Here is a 20795-nt window from a genome sequence, read left to right as displayed (position 1 = left end):
TTCGGTTTTTAAGTCACAGTTAAATTTTTTCGGTAAGTTTATTTAGTCCGCGCACAGCTTGTGATCATATAACGTACACATTATTTCAATTGGAAGTTGGCGCTTAACGTCTATAGCATTCGCAGAGATGGCTTTAAATACTGTCTTGGTGCCGCTGTTCATAAAGTATCTACCGTTAATCGGTATCCACTACCCATACTTATACTGTTCTCACGGTAGTGTCCGTATGTTAACTCACTCCCTCAGGACCGATACACGCGCTCCTGTCACTTTTGCTTGTCAGACTCGCACTGCCCACAGTGGATACTTCATAGACTTTAAGCGTCTCGTTCATACCTGCACATACATTGGATTCAATGATTTACGCATGCGTTTGCAATTACAAGAATTTAGCGGAACTACGAATTAGAAATTCAAAATAAAATAGAGAAACGGGAAAGGAAAAATATTTACAAAAGCTAAACATAGCTGTAATTACAACCTGTGGATAGAATCCTGATCAAGATGGTGAAACACTCCTTACTGATTCGATGGCACCACTTATTGCGTAATTAAGCTGCCTATGTACATAGCATCAGACCATGCAAATCATCATACTCTCCTCCCGGATAACCCCCCAGGGCCTCACGGTTCTTTCGTGAGTACGTGCGTGGCGAGCACGGGGCTCCGAGCTGTTGCAGCCTTCCTTCCTTTCCAGGGCTGCATTTCCTTGCCCTTCCCCTCCTTTCCTCTCCTTGCTCCTTTCCCCTCGCCCTCTCCTCTCCATCTTCTCTCCGTCTCTTGGTGTCCTTGCTTACGTTGGCCCCGCTATCCTCCTGATTATGTTAGTTTTGCAATTTCGCTTTGTTGCGTAATCACCACCTCCTTTTGGCACTCCCTGGTCCCCTCGGGGGTTTGACTTCTATTACTAAATTTATCTTCCGTAGTATGAGCCATTTGGAGAAGAGCACCTTACCTAGTGTCTCAGACGTGTGCCCTCCTAGTTCATTCCGCCTATTCTTTCACGTCGTTGTCTGATGCTAGGGTGCATAGCCAGCACAGTAGCCAGCTCATGTGGTGGGGTCGCTATGTACCCTTCTGGTTGAGCCCCCTGAACACACTGGGATCACACTTCTGATACCTGAGCTGTGACCTCCTCTTGTAAGCCTAGGAGCCTAGGAGCATCGGAACTCCCGGCAATGGCCGCCGTGCCAGACGGCCCTTGCTGTGGCTGGATGGTGCCCGTGAGGACAGCCCCTGATCAGAGTGGGTGGTATCAGGGCGGACACTATGCAAATGAAACGCATACGGGTCCAGAACTCTGGCCGTTCTTCTGCGGCCGTCTCTCTGCGTGGAACTGATTCTTCTAGTGCTGCGTCTCCTGCTCCTTTGGCTTTCCTTTCCATGGCTACCCCCCGAGAGGAGGGTCAGGCCCATCGGCTAGGGGCGAAACATTATCCCTGCTATCTGGTTTGCACCAGGACTGATGGGGATACTTTCACCGATACTAAAACTTTATTTTTGTGGAACACATTGAAGACAAGTTTGGCCAAGTGGAGTCTCTGAGAATGATGCGGTCAGGTTCGTTGTTGATCAAAACTGCTTCAGGTGCCCAGTCTGCGGCCCTTCGTGCCTGTACCCATCTTGGCACAATTCCTGTGCCCATTACCCTCCACCAGTCGCTAAATATGGTTCAAGGTGTGATTTTTTTTTTTTCACAGGGACCTCAACCTTCAAAGTGATGAACTTCGGGACAATCTCGGACGGTGGGGTGTTCACTTTGTTCGGCGTGTTCAGAAGGGTCCGAAGGACAATCGAATTGACACTGGTGCTTTTATCCTGGCCTTTGAAGGGGATACCTTCCCTGAGAAAGTAAAGATTATGGTTTATCTATGTGATCTGAAGCCGTACATCCCACCTCCTTTGAGGTGTTTTAAGTGCTTGCATTTTGGACACACGTCTTCCTGCTGTTTGCAGGTCCCTCTCTGTGGTGTCTGTGGACGTCCACTCCAGGAGGGGAGCTCCTGTGTTCCCCCTCCTGTGTGTGTTAATTGTCATGGCAATCATTCTCTCCGTTCACCAGACTGCCCAGTATATAAGAAGGAAAAGAAGATACAGGAGTATAAGTCCCTTGATCGTTTAACCTACACTGAGGCTCGTAAGAAGTATGCACGTCTTCACCCTGTGTCCATGACATCTAGTTATGCTTTGGTTACATCCCCACTCCTTCCTCCCCCTTCCTTACCCCAGTCCCAGACCCTCTCCTCCCCCCCTCCCCTGTGGCTCCCACACCTTCTCCTCTGGGCCTTCCTCCCCTCCCAAGCCAGAGAAGTGTCCCACTACTTCAGCATCTGCCAGTCAAGGGCACCCCTCCCGGGGTGCCCCTTCCTGGCACCTTCCATGCAAAAGTCTGCTGCCACGCGATGACCCCACGAACAGTGGTCAGTTGGACCCCAAGTCACCCGATCTCTTTATGTTCCTGATCTTGTTGTAGCTGGCTCCTTTATGCCGCACAGCCCTCCTCGATCTAAAACAGAAAAGAAGAAGAAACGTAAGTCCTGGGACAACAAGCCTCTGGTGTCACCAGAGGTCCCATGCCCAGCTTCACAACCAGATTCTGACCTGTTGTTCATGGATGTCGCCCCCCTTCCTGTCGGTGATGGGTGGTGACCCAGCGGTATGACTGGCTTTAGCCTGTTCAACCCCCATTTGGATCATCATTCCGTGGTGATCCAATGGAATTGTAATGGATATTACCTTAGAGTTGAAATCTCTTATTTCGTCTTACTGTGACCATTTCCTGTTGATTCTCTCGCTCCCCGATGGACAGGTTACCTCGTTGGTCTTTCCAACGCGCCGATTGACCTCTCTACACTGCACAGGTCGTGTTTTCTTCCTCTTTGTCAGGTTGTATTGATGACGTCCTTCGTGACGTTTCTGACGCGATTGTTCGCCCTGCTAACCTTGCTGTACCGCGCTCATCTGGACCATTTCGACGCTGGCAAGTCCCGTGGTGGAGTACGGCCATTGCCATTGCCATTGCCATCCATGATAGCTGTCGAGCTTTGCAACACCTTAAGAGGCACCCATCCCTTCCCAACCTTATTACCTTTAAACGCCTTCGCGCTAAAGCCCTTTATTTGATCAAACAGAGCTAACGGATATGTTGGGAGCCCTTTGCTTCTTCCCTCGGTTCTATTGTTCCCCTGTCATGGGTATGGGCTACACTTTGCCCTCTCCAAGGTTGCCATTGGCAGTCCACCCTCCCATGCCTTCACTTTTGTACTGGCCCGTTGATTCTTGCAGAACATCTTGCTACCCATTTTGCAATGGCATCAGCATCAGCCTCCTATCCGGCTGCTTTCCATCACCGAAAACAGCTGGCTGAATCTTCCGCCTTATGTCTTACCCCTTGTGAGTCAGAATCTTAAAACAAACCTTTTACTGAATGGGAATTTCTTTCCACATTTTCTTCTTCTCATTATACGGCCCCTGGCCCAGACTCCATTCATGACCAACTGCTTCAACATCTCAGTGCTCCACAACGGCAACATGTTCTCTGGGTGTTTAACCGTATCTGGCTCCAGGGTGACTTCCCTTCCCAGTGGAGGGATATCATCATGGTTCCTGGCCTTAAGCCTGGTAAGAACCTCCTATTTGTTGAAAGCTGTCTGCCAATTAGTCTGACAAATGTTGTTTGCAAGTTACTTGAACGGATGCTAGCCTGTCGGCTCAATTGTGTCCTTGAATCTCGGGATCTATTGTCCCCTTTCCAGTGTGGCTTCCGGTCTCTGATCATTTACTTTGCTTGGAATCCACAGTTTGGCAGGCTTATTCCCAGCGCCCCATTTGGTTGCAGTATTTTTGACCATCGCTGGGCCTATGACACAGTTTGGCGCCGTCACATCTTACTTACACTTCATCAGTGGGGTCTTCGGGGCCCACTCCCGATTTGTGTCCGCCAGTTGCTGTTCCATCCGTCATTCAGGGTTCGGGTTGGTACTTTTTTTAGTTCACCACGGACCCAGGAGACGGGCTTCCCACAGGGTTCTGTATTGCGTGTACTTCTTTTCCTCATTGCCATCGATGGACTTGTGGCCTTTGTCAGTCCTTTGGTCGCCCCTACTCTGTATGTGGATGATTTCTGCATTTTGGTTAGTTCCTCTTTGATGACCTCTGCAGACTGGCAGCTCCAGGGAGCTATACGGTGTGCCTCTGCATGGACCCTCTCACATGGGTTTCAGTTCTCTCCTTTAAAATCGTGTGTGGTCCACTTATGTCACTGTACTACGATCCACCCTGATCCAGAGCTCTATCTCGATGCACAACGATTGCCTGTGGTTCCACAGTTTCGTTTCTTGGGTCTTCTTTTCGACAGCAAGCTCACTAGACTGCCCCATATCAGACTTCTGAAGGTAGGATGTTTCCATAAACTCAATGTCCTTCCCTACCTTGCCGACACCTCTTGGGGTTCGGATCGCTCCCTCCTTCTCCACGTTTATTGTGCCTTAGTTCTGTCTCCTTTGGACTATGGTTGTCAAGTTTATGGTTCGGCTGCTCCTTCCACACTGCACGTGATGGCTCCAGTCCACTGTCATGGTATCAATTTGGCAACTAGTGCCTTCCCTACTAGTCCTGTTGATAGTCTCCTGGTTGAAGCAGGTATCTCTTCCCCCCCCCCCCCCCTCCCTTTTTCTGATTGGCGGTCCCAGCTTCTGGTGTCTTATGCACTCGCTCTCCGTTCCTCTCCCACTCATCCTTCCTATTCTATCCTGTTCGCAGACCATGGATGTCGCCCACCCGATTCCCGCCCTCAGGCGGGTTTACCAGTTGGGCTCTGCCTTGCGTCTCTTCACCGTGATTTTCAGTTTCCTTCTTTGCCCTGTCTTCCACGCTCCCTCCACCCACCTCCACCCCTGCTTGGTTAGTTCCTCAGCCCCGAATTCGGATGGAGCTCCGCCTAGGTCAGAAAGATTCAATTTTATGGGAGTTTCGGGATGCTGTTGTTTTTTACACCAATGGCCCTAAATCTGCTGATCAGGTGGGATATGCCTTCATGTCCTCTGTTGGAATGGAAAATCATCTGTTGCCACCTACATGTGGGGTGTTTACTGCAGAATTGATGGCTATTTCCCAGGCCCTTACCTTTATTAAACAGTCCCAACACAACCGCGTTTTGTTATGTATGGACTCAATGAGTGCTCTTCTGGCTATTGACCGGTGGTTTTCACGCCATCCCTTGGCCTCTGCCATCCGTGACCATCTCACTGACATTCACTGTATTGCCTGTTCTGTTGGCTTCCTTTGGGTCCCTGGCCATGTGGGTATCCCAGGTAATGAGCTTGCTGATCGTTTGGCTGGGGAAGCAGTCACTTACCCCCCATTTTCTGTAACTCCTCCTGCAGCGGGTTTACGACTTCACATCAAATCCCTCTTTGCACAATAAGGGGCAACTCTTGGGAGGGCACCTCCCTGTCTAATAAACTTCGTCCGATTAAGGTGACACCAGACCCATGGCATTCTTCCTTTCGCCTCTGCTGAAAGGACTCAACCACACTGTGTCGTCTCCACATTGGCCATACAAGGCTGACCCATCGTTTTCTTTTGCGTGATGAGCCACCCCCACTTTTTGGTTGTGGAACCTTCCAGTCAGTAGCCCACATTTTGGTTGAATGCCCCCTTCTTTTGGCTCTGTGTGCTAAGTACTTTACCTTTGATGTTGGCTGACAATTCACGGATGGTCGAACTGGTTCTCGGTTTCCTCTGGGAAAGTGGTTTTTATTCTCAGTTTTAAGGTTTTTAATCTTTCTCTGGTGTTGGGGCAGGGCAGTGAGCATTGGGTTATCTCCCACTGTAAGCTGTGTTTGGAGATTCCTGACTCCCCTCCCTGCTTGAGATCCTATTTTCTTCCCCTATTACTCTGTTTTTATCACTTTTAGGATCGGTTAGTTTTCTTTTCCCATATGCACTTCTACATTCTAGGGGTTGCACACTTTTAGATCGCAGGTAGTCTTGTCTCTACTGCTTCAGAGGTGGGATATTTCCTGCCTCTAGCATAGCATTGGGTTTGCTCTCTTGCTGACTTTGCCATTTTTACCATTGATGACTTGACTACACTTTTACATTTTTTAGCCTTTTCCCTTTTATCGTTCTGACTTTTCTGAGATGTCACACTATTGGAATGGACCACATTTAAAACAAGGGACTGATGACCTTGCTATTTGGTCCCTTCAACCCCAATCAACCAACCAACCAACCAACCAACCAACCATCCTCCCAGATAAATGGACACGACCTCCACAAAAATGCTGCAAGTTAGGTGTTTGGCATTAACCTGTTTTTAATCCACCATGATTTCAGCTGTGATAGATGTGGAGTGAGGCTGGGGTCCAGCAGAGGGTGAACCCCAAACAGCGAGACCTCAAACCCCAAATAAACAGAAAGTTGAAAGAAACTCAGATTTCATGAGGTTACACAATAAGACATAAAATTAATGTGCAAATTTTTCAAGTGATCTGCTGCAGAACAAAAAAGTGGTTCAAATGGCTCTGAGCACTATGGGACTTAACATCTGAGGTCATCAGTCCCCTAGAACTTAGAACTACTTAAACCTAACTAACCTAAGGACATCACACACATCTATGCCCAAGGAAGGGTTCGAACCTGCGACTGTAGCGGTCGCGCTGTTCCAGACTGAAGTGCCTAGAGCCACTCGGCCAAACCGGGCAACGCTGCAGAGCAGCTCATGACATCGTAATCCAGATAATTAATGCAACCTGGGACAGGCATAGTCAATTGCTCTAAAAATTCTAGGAAAAATGCTGTCTAATTCTCTTTCATAAGCTTCCCAATCCTCAGCTGAATCATCATATGGAGGAAAAATGGATGGATGGATGGACTGGTAGAACAGTTCCCAGTCTATTCATGGAATCTGACAAAAAGGCCACTTCTGAAGTAAGCTTTTCAATCAGGGCTGGTAGCATGGTGTCCATAATGACTAACTTAATGAAACTGCACTTAAAGATTGTACATGCAGAAACCATCCCATCCTTCCACCAATCATCTAGTGGTAGTAGTAGCAGCAGCAGCAGCTTAATTCATCTGTAGATCTCTTTTTACAAGGATATAGGACATGTCAAAGTATTTACAAATGTAGATCAATTTAAAATAAGCTAATTTGTATACACATATGTTAAGACTTCTAGTTAGACAATCGTTAGATTTACTACTGGTGTACAATACTTTTTTTTACAAATAACTTGCTAAATAATGTAATGCCACATTGTTCACTCATATCTCACTATCAGTCACTTCACATGGGGCATTTTCTGTACTACAATTTCCCATTTGCTATCATGAAAAACTGAGTCAACATTCCTCCATAATGAGTGAGATGTTGAGCTCAGAATGAGGAAGAGATGTTAGTATTGTGCTATGCATATCTTGCGGGTAAGTATTTCTAGAAAGGAGAAAAGAAGGTAAAAAGCAAAGTGAAGGTATTATGTGGAATGATGGATATTTAGTAGTAATAATAATAATAATAATAATAATAATAATTGAAAATAGAAGGAAACAAAACCAAACATTAAACACAAACCAAAAGAAATTTTACCAGACAATAGATAACACACACATTAAAATAGACGATCCACCAAACATAACAGACATGGAACACTTCTGGAGCAACATATGGTTAAACCCGGTACAGCATAACAGGCATGTATAGTGGATACAAGCAGAAGCAGAAACAGACACATACATGATGATACCACAAATCCTGAAATGAACATTTTGCAACATGAAGTCTCCCGAGTAATTAATTCTACGCACAATTGGAAAGCCCCTGAAAATGATAAAATAGCAAATTTCTGGCTAAGGAAGTTCACCTCAACAAATTCACATCTAACTAAATTATTTAACAGTTACATTGCAGACCTATACACAGTCCCTGATACACTTACACAAGGAATAACTTATCTGAAACCTAAAGATCAAGCAGACCCAGCAAAATATCGCCCCATAACATGCCTACCAATAATATACAAAAGATTCACTTCAGTCATTACACAGAAATTAATGACACATACAACAAAGAACAAAATTATAAATTAAGAACAAAAAGGCTGCTGCAAAGGAGCACGAGGATGTAAAGAGCAACTGATAATAGATACAGAGGTGACATATCAAGCTAAAACTAAACAAAAGTCGCTCCACTACGCATACATTGATCACCAAAAAGCTTTTGATAGTGTACCCCACTCGTGGTTACTACAGATATTGGAAATATACAAAGTAGATCCTAAATTGATACAGTTCCTAAACAGAGTAATGAAAAATTGGAAAACCACACTTAATATCCAAACAAATTCAAATTATATCCCAACACAGCCAATACAGATTAAGCATGAAATATACCAAGGAGACTCACTAAGTCCTTTCTGGTTCTGCCTTGCTCTGAACCCACTATACAACATGCTAAATAATACAAACTATGGATACAATATTACTGGAACATACCCACACAAAATCACACATTTGCTGTACATGGATGATCTAAAACCACTGGTAGCAACAAATCAACAACTCAACCAATTACTAAAGATGACAGAAGTATTCAGCAATGATATAAATATGGCTATTGGAACAGAAAAATGCAAGAAAAATAGCATAGTCAAGGGAAAACACACTAAACAAGAAGATTACATATTGGATAACCACAGCGACGGCATAGAAGCGATGGAAAAAACAGATGCCTATAAATATCTAGGATACAGACAAAAAATAGGAATAGATAATACAAATATTAAAGAAGAACTAAAAGAAAAATATAGACGAAGACTAACAAAAATACTGAAAACAGAATTGAAAGGCAAGAAACAAGACAAAAGCTAAAAATACTTATGTTATACCAATATTGACCTACTCATTTGGATTAGTGAAATGGAGTAACACAGACCTAGAAGCACTCAATACACTTACATGATCACAATGCCACAAATATAGAATACATCACATACATTCAGCAACAGAAAGATTCACATTAAGCAGAAAGGAAGGAGGAAGGGGATTTATTGACATAAAAAACCTACATTGTGGGCTGGTAGACAATTTAATAAATTTCTTTATAGAACGAGCAGAAACTAGCAAAATACACAAAGCAATCAGTTGTATAAATATATCGGCTACACCAATGCAATTTCATAACCACATCTACAACCCTTTAGATCACATAATGTCAATAGATATGAGGAAAGTAAATTGGAAAAAGAAAACACTACATGGTAAGCACCCGTATCATCTAACACAGCCACACATCGATCAAGACACGTCCAACACTTGGCTAAGAAAAGGCAATATATACAGTGAGGTGGAAGGATTCATGATTGCAATACAGGATCAAACAATAAACATCAGATATTACAGCCAGCATATTATTAAAGATCCCAATACCACAACAGATAAATACAGACGTTGCAAACAACAAATAGAAACAGTAGATCACATCACAAGTGGATGTACAATACTAGCAAATACAGAATACCCCAGATGACATGACAATGTAGCAAAAATAATACATCAACAACTTGCCATACAGCATAAACTAATAAAAAAACACGTTCCCACATACAAGTATACACCACAAATAGTACTGGAGAATGATGAATACAAATTATACTGGAAGAGAACCATTATAACAGATAAAACACCACCACATAACAAACCTGACATCATACTCACCAATAAAAAGAAGAAATTAACACAAGTAATCAAAATATCCATACCCAATACAACAAATATACAGAAGAAAACAGAAGAAAAAGTTGAAAAATACATGTAACTGGCTGAAGAAGTCAGACATGTGGCATCAGGATAAAGCTGACGTCATACCAATTATACTATCAACTACAGGAGTCATACCACACAATATCCACCAGTACACAGTACATCAACGCAATACATCTACATCCAAATGTACATATATAACTACAGAAATCTGTAATTATTGATACATGTTCAATTACCCAAAAGTTCCTAAATGCAATGTAACATATACCGTACAGTTAAAAGGAAGTCACGCTTGATCAAGGTCTGAGTCACTTTCCATTTTTAACCAGACATGACGTCTGAGACAGGAAAGAGAAATATTATTATTATTTTTATTATTATTATTATTATTTCTTTCTTATCTCAGATGTTATGTCTGGTCAAAAGTGGAAAGTGACGCGGACCTTGATCAAGCGTGACTTCCTTTTAATTGTACGGTATATGTTATATTGCATTTAGGAACTTTCGGGTAATTGAACATATATCAATAATTACAGATTTCTGTAGTTGTATATATAAGTTTGGATGTAGCTGTATTGCATTGATGTACTGGTGGATATTGTGTGGTATGACTCCTGTAGTTGATAGTATAATTGGTATAATGTCAACTTTATCGTGATGCCACATATCCTTGACTTCCTCAGCCAGTTGGATGTATTTTTCAATTTTTTCTCCTGTTTTCTTTTGTATATTGGTTGTATTGGGTATGGATATTTCGATTAGTTGTGTCAATTTCTTCTTTTTTATTGGTATGATGTCAGGTTTGTTATGTGTGTTGTTTTATCTGTTATAATGGTTCTTTTTCAGTATAATTTGTATTCATCATTCTCCAGTACATTTTGTGGTGCATACTTGTATGTGAGAACGTGTTTTTTTTGTAAGTTTATGTTGTAAGGCAAGCTGTTGATGTATTATTTTTGCTACATTGTCATGTCTTCTGGGGTATTCTGTATTTGCTAGTATTGTACATCTGCTTGTGAAGTGATCTTCTGTTTCTATTTGTTGTTTGCAAAGTCTGCATTTATATTATTATTATTATTATTATTTATTTATTTATTTATTTGTACAACATTTTTTTATCAAACCCATAATCTGTTTTAGCTAAGTAACTGTTCAATGTATAAAATGTATTGCATAACAGGTACTTTTTAGCTGCCTTTTTAAAGAAGTGTATTTCTGCAATTTCTTTACTCTCTTTTGGTAATTTATTGTACAGCTTAACTCCTTGGTATAAAGTGCTGTTTTGAGTGTATTTTTTCTTGGTAAATGTAAGTTGAGTCTCTCTCTTGTTGCAGTGTCATGGACAGCGCTATTTGTGCAGTAATTGCCGATGTTACTTTTGATGTGTACAACTGACTGGTAAATGACTTCACAAGGAGCAGTTAAAATCCCCAGTGTTTTAAACATATCTTTACAATGCGCTTGAATACTATTTTTGGTTATTATTCTTGTAGTTCTTTTCTAGAGTTTGAAAACTGTGCTCATATTTTGTGCATTTGTTTGCCAAAAAAGAATGCCATACCTAAGAATTGAGTGTACATATGAATAATATGTAACTAAAAGACACTGCATGTTACACACTGATGATAGGATTCTAAGGGAATAACATGCTAATGACATTCTATTTGCAAGTACCTTTGTGTTTTCACACCACTTCAACTGAGAATCAATAGTCATTCCTAGAAATTTTGCATTTGTTACACAGTCTATAGAGGTAAAATCTACATTTAATTTAACATGGTCATTTGCTTATTGACCAATCATAAACTTCCTCGAGAGTTTCATTTGCATTCTCAGCAAGGAGTTCTATTGTTTTCTCAGTGACTATAATATTGCTGTCATCATATAAGAGGATTTCTTCACCATGAGTAGCACTACTGGAAAAATCATTGATGTATATCAGGAACAATATTGGTCTTAATATGCTACCTTGTGGAACCCCTATGTTAATGTATTTTCATTCTGATAAGTGTTTAACTAAATGTTTATATCTATTTGAAGTATGTGTTATCTCTACTCTTTTTACCTTATCTGTTAGGTATGATCCAAACCAGTCCGGGAAGACGACGGTTCAATCCCGTCTCCAGCCATCCTGATTTAGGTTTTCCGTGATTTCCCTAATTCGTTTCAGGCAAATGTCGGGATGGTTCCTTTGAAAGGGCACGGCCGATTTCCTTCCCAATCCTTCCCCAACCCGAGCTTACGCTCCGTCTCTAATGCCCTCGTTGTCGGCGGGACGTTAAACACTAACCACCATCACCACCACCACCACCACCACCACCACCACCAAACCAGTCATTAGCTACTACTCTTATTCCTAATGCTTTCAATTTATTTAATAGAATCTTGTGGCCGACTGTATCAGACACCTTAGAAAGATCTAAAAATATGCCTGTGACACACTCATCTTTATAAAGGACATCAAGTACAACTTTTGTGAATTCTAATGTGGCTGACTCCGTATTTTTGCCATTTCAGAAACCAAACTGTGATTCACTTAAAAGATTGTATTTATTCAGGTAATTCATTAATCTGTCTTTCATAATTGCTTCTATTATTTTTGAGAATGCTAACAGCAGGGAAACGGGCTGGCAATTTTCTATGTCTTCTGCATTAGATTTTTTAAGCAAAGGTACAACTCTTACCCGTTTTAACTGCTCTGGAAATGCCCCTGATGTGAAGGGTTCATTTGTTATATTTGTTAAGGGGCCTTGTATAATCCCTATGCATTGTTTCAGTACACACACTGGTACTTAATCTAAGCCTACTAACTTTTTATTCTTTCAGTTTTTGAATTGTTTTACTGATTTCACTCCCTGTGGCTGGAAGTAACATCACCATATTGAGTGCAACATTATTTACAGGTGTTATGTTTATTTGGGGGAATTTTTGTCACTAAAACACATGAAAAATGCTCATTTACATAGTTTGCTAAGTGCTGTCAATCGTTTATTACTTTATCCCCCTCCCTTAGCAGTATGTTATTCGGCATTTGTTTGCCTCTCCCCCATTTCCTTTTTTTATAACATCCCAGATTGCTTTGCTTTTATTCTCTGCAGTATATATTATTTTATCATTAAATGACTGTTTTGCAGCAATCAGCACATTCTTATAGATCTTTTTGTATCTACGATAGAAATTTAAGAATTCTGGATCATTGCGAATCTTTTTCATGGAACTGAGGTGATTAAGTGTTTGGGTGGACTTCTTAATAACTGCTGTTATCCATCTGTTTTTGTGAGATGTTGATACAGACATGCATACTTTTAGAAATGCCTTCAAAAAAGTTAAATTTAAACAATGTGGAGAATTTAGAGAATTTCATATTCGCATTAGTTTCCTTATACACTTCATCCCAGCTTTGTTTTTCTAGTTCTTTTGAAAAATCTTTTATTTTGATTTCTGATAGATGTCGTTTGTAGGTTTAGAGTTTGGGGAATGATTTGATGCCTGACTTTACCTAGTAATACATGAAACTTATCAAAGTAACACAAATAAACGTTTTATTTATAAACCTCTGAACAATTCCTCACACACAAAGAAAGAAAATATGTTATGTGGACAAGTGTCCGGAAACGGTTAATTTCCATGTTAGAGCTCATTTTAGTTTCATCAGTATGTGCTGTACTTCCTCGATTCACCGCCAGTTGGCCCAATTGAAGGAAGGTAATGTTGACTTCGGTGCTTGTGTTGACGTGCGACTCATTGCTCTACAGTACTAGCATCAAGCACATCAGTATGTAGCACCAACAGGTTAGTGTTCATCATGAACGTGGTTTTACAGTCAGTGCAATGTTTACAAATGCGGAGTTGGTATAAGCCCATTTGATGTATGGATTAGCACAGGGCAATAGCCGTGGCACGGTATGTTTGTATCGAGACAGATTTCCAAAATGAAGGTTTCCGGACAGGAAGACGTTCAAAGCAATTGATCAGTGTCTTAGGGTGCATGGAATATTTCAGCCTATGACTCACAACTGGGGAAGACCTAGAACAACAAGGACACCTACAATGGATGAGGCAATTCTTCGTGCAGTTGACGATAACCATAATGTCAGCGTCAGAGAAGTTGCTGCTGTACAAGGTAACATTGACCACGTTGCTGTGTGGAGAGTGCTATTGGAAAACATTTGTTTCCTTACCATGTACAGCATGTGCAGGCACTATCAGCAGCTGATTGGCCTCCATGGGTACACTTATGTGAATGGTTCATCCAACAATGTGTCAATCCTCATTTCAGTGCAAATGTTCTCTTTACAGATGAGGCTTCATTCCAATGTGATCAAATTGTAAATTTTCACAATCAACATGTGTGGGCTGATGAGAATCCACACGCAATTGTGTAATCATGTCATCAACACAGATTTTCTGTGGTCTTTTGGGCAGGCATGGTTGGTGATGTCTCGATTGGGCCCCATGTTCTTTCTGCTATGTTTAATGGAGCACGTTATCATGATTTCATACGGGATACTCTACCTGTGTTGCCAGAACATATGCCTTTACAAGTTCGACACAACATGTGGTTCATACACGATGGAGCGCCAGCACGTTTCAGTCGAAGTGTTTGTACGCTTCTCAACAACAGATTCGGTGACCGATGGATTGGTAGAGGTGGACCAATTCCATGGTCTCCACGCGCTCCTGACCTCAACCCTCTTGACTTTCATTTATGGGGGTATTTGAAAGCTCTTGTCTACGAAATCCCGGTACCAAATGTAGATACTCTTCGTGCTCATATTGTGGATGGCTGTGATAAAATACGCCATTCTCCAGGGCTGCATCAGTGCATCAGGGATTCCATGCGATGGAGGGTGGATGCACGTTTCCTCGCTAATGGAGGACATTTTGAACATTTCCTGTAACAAAGTGTTTGAAGTCGTGCTGGTACGTTCCGTTGCTGTGCTTCCATTCCATGATTAATGTGATTTGAAGAGAAGTAATAAAATGAGCTCTAACATGTCCACATGTCCACATAACATATTTTTGAGAGAGAGAGAGAGAGAGAGAGAGAGAGAGAGAGAGAGAGAGAGAGAGAGAGAGAGAGAGAGAGAGAGAGAGAGAGAGAGAGAGAGAGATGACTGACAGTTACCAAGGAGAAAGCACTGGTAGATAGACACACTAAAAAAACACACAAACACTCACACAAATTTCAGTCTTTCACAACCCAAGGTTGCTTCATCAGGAAAGATGGAAGGAGAGGGAATGACGTAAGGATGTTGGTTTTAAGGGAGAGGGTAAGGAGTCATTCCAATCCTGGGAGCGGAAAAACTTACCTTAAGGGGAAAGGAGGACAGGTATACACTCGTACGTCCGCACGCACACATCTGCACACACATCCACACACAGGCAGACATGTGTAAATGCAAAGAGGTTGGGCAGAGATGTCAGTCAAGGCGGAAGTACAGAGGAAAGATGTTGTTGAATGACATGTGATGTACAAGGGGCGGCAACTTGAAATTAGTGGAAGAGCGAATATATTGAAGGGCAAGTTCCCATCTCCCACCAACCTATCAGAACTCCGGAGATGGGAACTTGCCCTTCAATATATTTTCTGTTCCTGTTACCCACCAGGCTTCAACCTCCACTAATTTCAAGTTGCCACCCCTTGTACATCGCCTGTCATTCAACAACATCTTTGCCTCTGTACTTCCGCCTCAACTGACATCTCTGCCCAACCTCTTTGCATTTACATATGTCTGCCTGTGTCTGTATATATACCCTCTCCCTTAAAACCCGCATCGTTTCATCTTCCCCTCTCTTTCTGTCTTTCCTGATGAAGCAACCTTGGGTTGCGAAAACTTGAAATTTGTGTGAGAGTTTGTGTTTTTTATTGTGTCTATCTACCAGTGCTTTCTTGTTTGGTAAGTCTTAAATAAAATAGAAAGAAACTTCCACATGGGAAAAATATATTAAAAGCAAAGCTTCCAAGACCTACCAAGCGGAAAAGTGCCAGTAGACAGGCACAATAAAATAACACACAAACACTCACACAAAATTTCTAGCTTTCGCAACCAACGGTTGCTTCCTCAGATTGAGGCCTGGTGGATAACGAGAAGAGAGGATATATTGAAGGGCAAGTTCCCATCTCCGAAGTTCGGATAGGTTGGTGTTGTTGGGAAGTATCCAGATAACCCGGACGGTGTAACACTGTGCCAAGATGTGCTGGCCGTGCACCGAGGCATGTTTAGCCACAGGGTGATCCTCATTACCAACAAACACTGTCTGCCTGTGTCCATTCATGTGAATGGACAGTTTGTTGCTGGTCATTACCACATAGAAAGCAACACCGTGTAGGCAGGTCAGTTGGTAAATCACGTGGGTGCTTTCACACGCGGCTCTGCCTTTGATCGTGTACACCTTCCGGATTACAGGACTGGAGTAGGTGGTGGTGGGAGGGTGCATAGGACAGGTTTTACACCGGGGGTGGTTACAAGGGTAGGAGCCAGACGGTAGGGAAGGTGGTTTGGGGATTTCATAGGGATGAACCAAGAGGTTACTAAGGTTAGGTGGATGGTGGAAAGACACTCTTAGTGGAGTGAGGAGGATTTCATGAAGGATGGATCTCATTTCGGGGCAGGATTTTAGGAAGTCGTATCCCTGCTGGAGAGCCACATTCAGAGTCTGATCCAGTTCCGGGAAGTATCCTGTCACAAGTGGGGCACTTTTGGGGTTCTTCTGTGAGAGGTTCTGGGTTTGAGGGGATGAGGAAGTGGCTCTGGTTATTTGCTTCTGTACAAGATCGGGAGGGTAGTTGCGGGATGTGAAAGCTGTTTCCATTTTGTTGGTGTAATGGTTCAGGGATTCAGGACTGGAGCAGATTCGTTTGCTACGAAGGCCTAGGCTGTAGGGAAGGGACCGTTTGATATGGAATGGGTGTCAGCTGTCATAATGGAGGTACTGTTGCTTGTTGCTGAGTTTGATGTGGACGGATGTGTGAAGCTGGCCATTGGACAGATGGAGGTCAACGTCAAGGAAAGTGGCGTGGGATTTGGAGTAGGACCAGGTGAATCTGATAGAACCAAAGGAGTTTAGGTTGGAGAGGAAATTCTGGAGTTGTTGTTCACTGAGAGTCCAGATCATGAAGCTGTCATCAATAAATCTGTACCAAACTTTGGGTTGGCAGGCTTGGGTAACCAAGAAGGCTTCCTCTAAGTGACCCATAAATAGGTTGGCATACGAGGGGCCATCCTGGTACCCATGGCTGTTCCCTTTAATTGTTGGTATGTCTGGCCTTCAACAGTGAAGTAGTTGTGGGTCAGGTTGAAGCTGGCTAAGGTGATGAGGAAAGAGGTTTTAGGTAGGGGTGTGTGTGTGTGTGTGTGTGTGTGTGTGTGTGTGTGTGTGTGTGTGTGTGTAATGATTCCCTCTATTATATATCAGTCACATGCACTGGTAGCAGGATACAACATTGTCACAGTCATTCCCTCAGTGAAATCCTGTATCAACTACTAGCTGCTCTTTGTTGTGGTTCTTTACTTTCTTTACCTGGTTTTGCAATATGTGATGACTGTTTCTGTATTATAGCTTGAATTTCATTTATTTGTAACTCAGTATAAAATGGCGTCTGAAGGTAGGATTTCTTTTCACATTCATGATATTGTGCATGTTCCTGAATGTGAAGTCATATTGCTGGTCAGTACTGCAGATGATACCAATTTATAATTGAAAATTGCTTGTTTACAATTTGTTTGCAGGTTAGAGAGAACAATGCTTTAAGGATGGCACAGATAGAATTAATCGAAATGAAACGAAAGTTTGATGCCTTGAGAGTTGTGGAGACAGAGAAAAAAATGGTGATTTCCTTGTTGCAGAGAAGGGATGAAGAATTAAAAACTCTGAAAAGCTTGCTTGAAAATGAAAGGAAAGAAAAAATCAATATCATTAATGAAAAGGAACATTTTGAAAAAGAAAAAGCAGAAGAAGTAGAAAGAATTAATAAAGAAAATCTTAGATTAAAAGCTGAGCTTCTCAAATTAAATGAGAGAATAAAATCTAATCAGTTTGGTGCAGCAGGTAAACCAGTTGCATATTAAACATATGTCAGTCATTCATAAATACCAAAGTGTCGCCAACTTTATTTTACTTTGTTTTATTTATTTAAATTTGAAAGTTATTTGATCAGTTAAATTTTGTAGATTTGTAATATTGACATAAAGCTTGTAGATGAGATTACTGACTTGGGATCATCAGCACTTAATACTTCTTTATCTCCTTCATGTATGCCCCTTTGTTTCCTTTCTGACTTTTTTTACGCTGTCACTCTGTCCATGCCACTTGCTGTCCCCTTCCCCCACCTCCCCACCCACCCCAATCCCCAGGAGGCTCAGAACTCTGTCATTAGTACATGCATGGTGAGCAATGTCCCCCAATCTATTGTAGCATCTCCTTGCTTTCTCATGCTGCAGTCTCCCATCTCCAACTATACTCCTCTTACTTTCTCATCAAGGCAGCCTTTGATGTTGACCTGGCTGTTGCCTAGGTTCTGCTTTATTTTCTTGACATCTTCATTTAATTATATTACACCAATTTTAGTTCCCTTCTAGGTTTTATCTTCATTTTTAATTTTTTTCTGCAATGTGGAATAACTGGAGAACAATGCTGTCAGTAGCATCCACTACATACAGTGTTAAAGATAATCTGTGCACAATAACTGCTTAGACTCATACATGTGCTTAAAAGCCAATGTGGTAACCAGTCTGACATGGTGGGGTCATTACATACCCTTTCAGTGGAGCACTCTGACAACACAGGGATCACACTTCAGATACTAAATTTCCATGCATGCGAAGGAGTAGATTCCCAGTTTCATGGGGCATCAGAACTCCCGACAGTACTCATTGTGCCAGATGGCCTCTGCTGTGGATGAGTTTTGTCCATAGGGAGAGCCCTAGCCTGGAGTAGATGGCATCAGGCAGACACTTTGTACATCAGACATAGAAAATTAAATTGTCACAATGGCTGTTCTGATCTGGCTGTCTCATCAGAGAGGTCTAGAAATTTCAATGCAGACAGTTCCAGTTCTGCTGGCGAGAAATGTGCTAAAGCCCATAAATAATAGTCAAAGTAGGTATGGTATCCGCTGGAATATAAATGGTTTAAACACTGGTGCTTCTAACAACAAAAGCTCCAAAATAGATGAATTGGAAATCATTCTGTCAGAATGTGCAAATGTTAGTTGCTTGTTTAAATGAGCACTGGTTTACAGAGGACACAATTAAAATTCTAAACGATATAGGAAACTTCAGATTAGCAAGTAACTTTCGCAGAAGAAGAAACAAGTCATGTGGAGGCTCATGTATACTTCTACATAGTGATATAAATTTTATGAAATGAGAAACTGTTTTAATTATTTAAATGAAGAATGTGTGTTTGAGAGCTGTTTTGTAGAAATAGTGGACTCACTGACAAATGTCATAATGATCTCAATATACAGAATTCTGGGGAACCAACAACAGAACTATTCTTATCTAAGCTTCAAATTATGATAGAAGACCTTTGTAGCACAAAAAAATTGTAATAGCTGCTGATTGTAATATTGATATCATGTGTGATGGTAGCCATACTTAGATTCAATGACTTAGTAAAATAATACAGTTTCAAATTGAGTTTCCTTGAATCTACCAGAGACAATGGGAAATCAGCGACATGTATTGACAATGTTCTAACTAATTATGTACATGAAGATGTGTATAAATTTTGTCTAGATCAAGGTATTTCCGATCATTGTGCATTGTTCATTGAGCTGCCAAAGATCAGGAACATTTCATGTGTGAGAACCCATACAAGCAGGAAATTTAGCAAAGAAAACTTGCTAACATTTAGTAAGAAGCTAAAAGAGAAAACATGGCCTTTTGATCATTGTAACTCAAGTGATGAAAACTTTGAGAAATTCCTAAATAGTTGTCTTGGTGTGTCTAATAAAACATTTCCACCTAGACTATACAGCAATAAAATAAAAAAAGTGGATTACCCAGGGTATAAACATTTCCAGTGTAAAGAAAAGGCAACTACACAGAGAAGATTTCATTAAATATGTTAGACTCTATAAAACCATATTTAAAAGAGTTGTCAGGGCAGCAAAACAACTGGCAGATAACAGGCTAATTTTAAACCATACAAATAAGACAAAGGCTGTGTGGTCAGTCATTAAATCTGAGTTAGGTGTTAAAGCCTGTAACCAAGCAATTTCAAAAATTGACATTGAAGGAAATACTATTGTAAATCCAACTCAAATAACAGTGTACTGTAATGAAGTCTTTATAAATGTAGCAAAGTCTGATGTAGATGTAATAGATTGCCACAACAAAGTAAATCACTTTGTCCTAAGTGAAAACTCTGAAAACTTTACAAAATTCTCAAAAGTATCTGTGGAGGATGTAGAAAATGCTATTCTAACATTGAGAAACAAGAAATTTGCAGGTTGGGATGGAATACCCACCAAAGTTATTAAAGTGGTACACAATAAAATTGCAAACCCACTAGCTCAAATAATGAATCAATGTTTTGAAGAGGGCTGTTTCACAGAGGAACTGAAATATGCTGAAGTCAAACCACTCTTCAAGAAGGGATCAAGAGAGATCATGGGAAATTATCATCCTATGTCAATTCTCCCAGTCCTACCTAAAATATTTGAAAAAATTTCTGTTGCAGAAATCCAAAACTTTATTGCAAAATATTCTGTTATTCTAAACAATCAATTTGGTTTTCAGCAGGGGGAAAACACCATAGATGGAGTAAACAGTTTCATTGAGAAAATAAGCACATCATTAGACAAGAGAAATAAGATGCCAGGAATTTTCTGCGACCTCACAAAGGTGTTTGTAAACAAACAATGTATGGTTTACAGAATCAAACTTGAAAAATATGGCGTTAGTGGCAGTGCCCTACAATGGCTTAAATTCTACTCATCCAACAGAAAGAAAAGAGTTAGCATTTCTTCAAATGTCATATATTATTTTTCTGACTGGAAAAAAAAATTATAATTATTTCAG

The 20795-nt window shown here is 41.2% G+C and overlaps 1 protein-coding gene across 1 annotated transcript in view; it reads left to right on the top strand.

Moving 5' to 3' along the window:
* The window catches only part of LOC126297952 (myosin-7B-like), a 146718-nt gene that overhangs the window by 92761 nt on the left and 33162 nt on the right, over positions 1-20795 (top strand). Inside the window, exon 2 of the mRNA XM_049989273.1 lies at positions 17499-17817. Within this exon, the coding sequence (XP_049845230.1) occupies positions 17499-17817 (319 nt within the window). The remainder of the gene's footprint in view (positions 1-17498; positions 17818-20795) is intronic.

Source organism: Schistocerca gregaria, chromosome X (assembly GCF_023897955.1).
Source record: "Schistocerca gregaria isolate iqSchGreg1 chromosome X, iqSchGreg1.2, whole genome shotgun sequence".
In the NCBI taxonomy this organism is placed as follows: domain Eukaryota; kingdom Metazoa; phylum Arthropoda; class Insecta; order Orthoptera; family Acrididae; genus Schistocerca; species Schistocerca gregaria.
Note: the sequence above shows the minus strand (reverse complement) of the source record. Positions and strands in the feature narration are given on the sequence as shown.